The sequence below is a fragment of the Cloeon dipterum genome, chromosome X (genome assembly GCF_949628265.1).
Source record: "Cloeon dipterum chromosome X, ieCloDipt1.1, whole genome shotgun sequence".
In the NCBI taxonomy this organism is placed as follows: Eukaryota; Metazoa; Arthropoda; class Insecta; order Ephemeroptera; family Baetidae; genus Cloeon; species Cloeon dipterum.
This window is the reverse complement of record NC_088790.1, coordinates 10226080-10230094: the sequence shown is the minus strand read 5'-3', so window position 1 is coordinate 10230094 and position 4015 is coordinate 10226080. Positions and strand designations below refer to the sequence as shown.

General features: G+C 36.4%; 1 protein-coding gene across 1 annotated transcript in view; it reads right to left on the bottom strand.

The window, feature by feature from the left end:
- The window catches only part of LOC135946836 (tachykinin-like peptides receptor 99D), an 88874-nt gene extending 86222 nt beyond the window's left edge, over nt 1–2652 (bottom strand). The window contains exon 1 of the mRNA XM_065495255.1: nt 2488–2652. Coding sequence (XP_065351327.1) covers nt 2488–2565 — 78 coding nt within the window. The 5' untranslated portion in view covers nt 2566–2652. The remainder of the gene's footprint in view (nt 1–2487) is intronic.
- Nucleotides 2653–4015: the final 1363 nt, after the last annotated feature.

Sequence of the window (4015 nt, the reverse complement as noted above, 5' to 3'; positions counted from 1 at the left end):
TGCTCGAAAACTCAAATTTCATGGCTGGTTAAAATTCTTGCTTCTCTATTGCTTAGAAAAATCAAAGGATTAAGCTAAATGCCAAAATCAAATCAGGTTATTGTCCTGTAAATTTTAGAGAGAAGTTTACCCGAAGGCTCAAGTACTGTAATCTTTTGAATAATTAGGAAAATCCCAATTTTTACTGTGGCTAGTATTATTTATTTATTTTAACTGATACCTTTCTCGAGTCTAAAAAATATTTAATCAAAAATCATTGTTGTGTACTGACAGCGAGTGCTAGAGCGCTCCCCGCAAAATACAATCAGTTTATCACCCCTACACTTTCTTTTGCATAAATACACTGAATTATTATTAATGCTTGAGTGAGGGTAAAATAACTGCTTGCTCATGAATTAAGGGCCTCAGGTAGAAACTAGTTTAGCGCGGAATAAATAAGTTAGCTTGGAGGAAAATGTTCGGAATTCCAATACAAAATGCAAAAATAATTTCCTGTTTCATTTTTCCTGCGTCAATCCACTTTAAGGTTCCCATCACATTTTGAATGTATTTGAGGATACAGAAAGATAGACATTTTAATTATTTTTCCAGTGAAAGGCAAGAAAATGAGAGACTCGGGAGCGACAGTGAATGAAAGTGTATTTATAATCATGGCAGATCTCTGACTTCGAACCCATAGCGACGGCAGCTGCCATTGAAACCCATCGCGGGCAAATCAAAATAATCCTGGCACCACTTGCGAAAAGCTTCTTAACAGGCGCGTCGCTCGGATCGGTATAGTAAGGGGAGAGCGGATCAAATCATTCAGCACGTTTCGTTGATTTTAGAACACAATCGCACTCATCACGAATCGATGAATTAGAAGAATGATAATATAAGTAAAGTAAGTGTTTCGAAATGGTAAGGAACGTAAAAGAGTATGTATAGGAATATATGCTTAAAAATAGCTTCATTTCGGTGAAGTTGCGCGTCTTTGCTTATTTGCATTATTCGGTTCCACAATGTTACAATGACATGATGACATTCTCAGCGGTCGTACATGTGGCGCATAACTCGCTGATTAATTATACAGTGGGGTTTTCGTAGGAATTTGCAATCAGATTCACGACGAACTTCGCGGAACGAGCTGTTCATGATTTGAGCTGACGAAACGAGGAAATTAGGGAGAATGGGTGTAAATCATTGGGAGAGGGTAATATACAGCGCGCGAGTGTTTACATGGGCGTAAAAGCGCCTCGTCCTTGGTACTAGAGAAAGAGCAGATTTTGTTGCTAATTTATGAGTGTTTGGCTCTCTTCGGCCTCTCTTACGAGCCTAACAATTTGGCAGTGTTTCTCACATGTTTCTAAATAGGGTTTCCTCTATTGTTTGTAATCTCTGGTCAAGTTGATAACATTTTTAGAGTTTGTTAGGAATATTAGTCAATGACATTTATGTCCCTTGCTTGCTAATGATATTATGATAGCCGCTGCAGATCAATTCGAGCACCCACAATATATCAAACTTAAATTTACTGGCCATATATTTCCGTTTGAAACACTGACAAAAAGACCTGTCAAAAAATGTCGCGCCAAATTCTTTTAATTTTCATACAGTGGAGATAAAAATAATCAGATTAGTTTTCATTTTTTGTTAAATTAACTCTAATCATTTAGCTAGAAACAAAGGATTCAAAAGAATTTCCAACTGTCTCAAGAACCACCTTCAAAACGTTCCGTTTTTCGCCAGACAAATCACGGAGTTGCACTAATTATGTAGTCACGTGTCCTTTCAAGCATTTCTTGATTAATTAAAGGGCTGAACAATTGGTTTTGGTAGAATCGTAGAAAGTTTTATAATCTAGACGATTTCAATTTTCCATTGATCCCCATTTTGTGCTGATGTTAATTTATTTGTTTTAAAAAAACATTTGAATTATAATCTCATAGAAGAACAACTGCACTGCTGTTCAATCAGGGAAAAATTTGTTTTTGGTTTTGAACGAGAGAAAAATTGCTAACGAATTTATTTCTGATTTTTAAGGATATAGTCTTCCCTGCGCCAAATATCCATTTTGTGACTGTATCCCGTTCAAAAGTGTATTTATTTTATACAACGAATTAATAAAATAAAATTACGAGTTTTTACGTCTTTGAAGCGTCTAGTGAACTTGACCTTCACAGGCTATCGTTAAAAATTTTTCTCTAGCTTGTTTAAACATCAATAATCGCACCGATGTAGCTCTGGTCAAGAACCCTAACCGCACGCAGATAAAATAAACAGTTACTCAACCGGTTCCTTGATTAAAATTCACGATAAATTTAAGCAGCTATTCGCGTGCTTTCTAAAAAAAGGTGGAGAGACGCGTTAACGCACTCTGCTTTACCAATTATATTCTCGCATTGGAAAGAGTTTTTAATTAAAATCTCTGCGGATGCGGGCAGAGAAAAATAACGAGTGTCACGGACACAAGAAAAAGAGAGAGCCGAAACGCATTTCAAGACTCACCTTTGCTCTCAGAGCTGCGGAGGGCGGGATTCTTGCGGAGAGATGTTGGCACGGAGGCGATCGCGACCCGAGTGACATGCAACCAGTCGCGCAGTGGCCGCCGCATGCCCCTCCTGGGGGCGCGTGCGCCCCCTCTCAGTCAGCAACCGGAGCGCTCTAATTACTCACATATGATCACCACCGGCTCCCACGGGTTTGAAAGCAAACCCGGTTCTAAAACTCTTTGAAAATTACTTTAATGATATAAAATATTATCATGTCAGCTATCCTTCATATTGAAATGTCCAGGTTATAATTTTCAAAAAACTGCTATCAACTCTCTCTTATCAACTTATCTTTGCGATTGAAGTGCCACAGCAATGCCGAGTTTAACTTTTTATACATTTTCATATCGAACGAACCTGATCTTCAAGAAATGTCAATATTTTCTTTATTCTGCCTTTCCGATTAACAGCTAGGGGCAAAGTGTTATATTAAAAAAGTTTCATCTTGTTTGTTGGCGCGTGTGGATTTGTGTTTGATATTAAACTTTGTGGTTTGTATATTGCTGCTATTTAATTTTAATCTCAAGACAAAGAATTGATTTTACGTTTTCTTGAAGCATAAACAGTAGGGGGTGTGAAATGAAACGAGAGACTGTGTTCTTTGTTGGATCGTAATTAAAGAAATAAGGAGACAACTTTCAAAAGCATTCTAAGAATACAGTGCTACAAAACGACGTTTCTTTAAACTGATGTAGAAAGGACGAAAAGCAATTTAAAATAGAATTGTAAATTTCCATATGATTGTTTCCTACAGGAAAAAAATCCCAATGTATTTAACATTAAATTCTTCTTTAATGCAATGGTTCGGAAAAATACGTGGGATAAGACAGTACGAAGTATTCATGATGACCTGTGAAAATTTCTCCATATAATTGAATAATTTTTTTTAATATGACTGGCTGCTGGTAAAAATAAAAAATAAATTTTTTGTCTAGTTGAATGTGCTTTAATCATTTTTACAAGAAGTGAATGACACTAATTAAAAAAGAGAGAGGGGAGAGCATGTTGAGCAATAATTTTACAAAAGCAAATTTCTGTGCACAGAATGACATAAGTAATGAGTCACGCGGATTTTGAGTAGGAGAGACAGCAAAGATTTCAACGAATATGTGACACATGTAACGCACAATGCGTACAAAAACGACCAAAATTTGCTCCCAGTTTGCCAACGAGCCATCTCGGTTTGCACAATGATACGCAGGGATGGTTTTGTTATTCTGGGGAGAGAATGAAATTGTGACAGTATCTTTGTTAAAATCTCTTCAAATGAGCTTCGATGGTGTGCTTTGAGAGATTATCCCTATTTAAATTAATGCAGATAGCCACAATCAGTACAATTATTTCTGGAAAATTATTATTATTATTTTATTAATAATAGACCCTTTTAAAAATAATTTTGGGAAAATAAACACGTGAAAAACAAACTTCCTAGATGTTTTGAAAGCGCATGAATTTGTTGCAGTTAGGGCGAGCCTGTACATTAC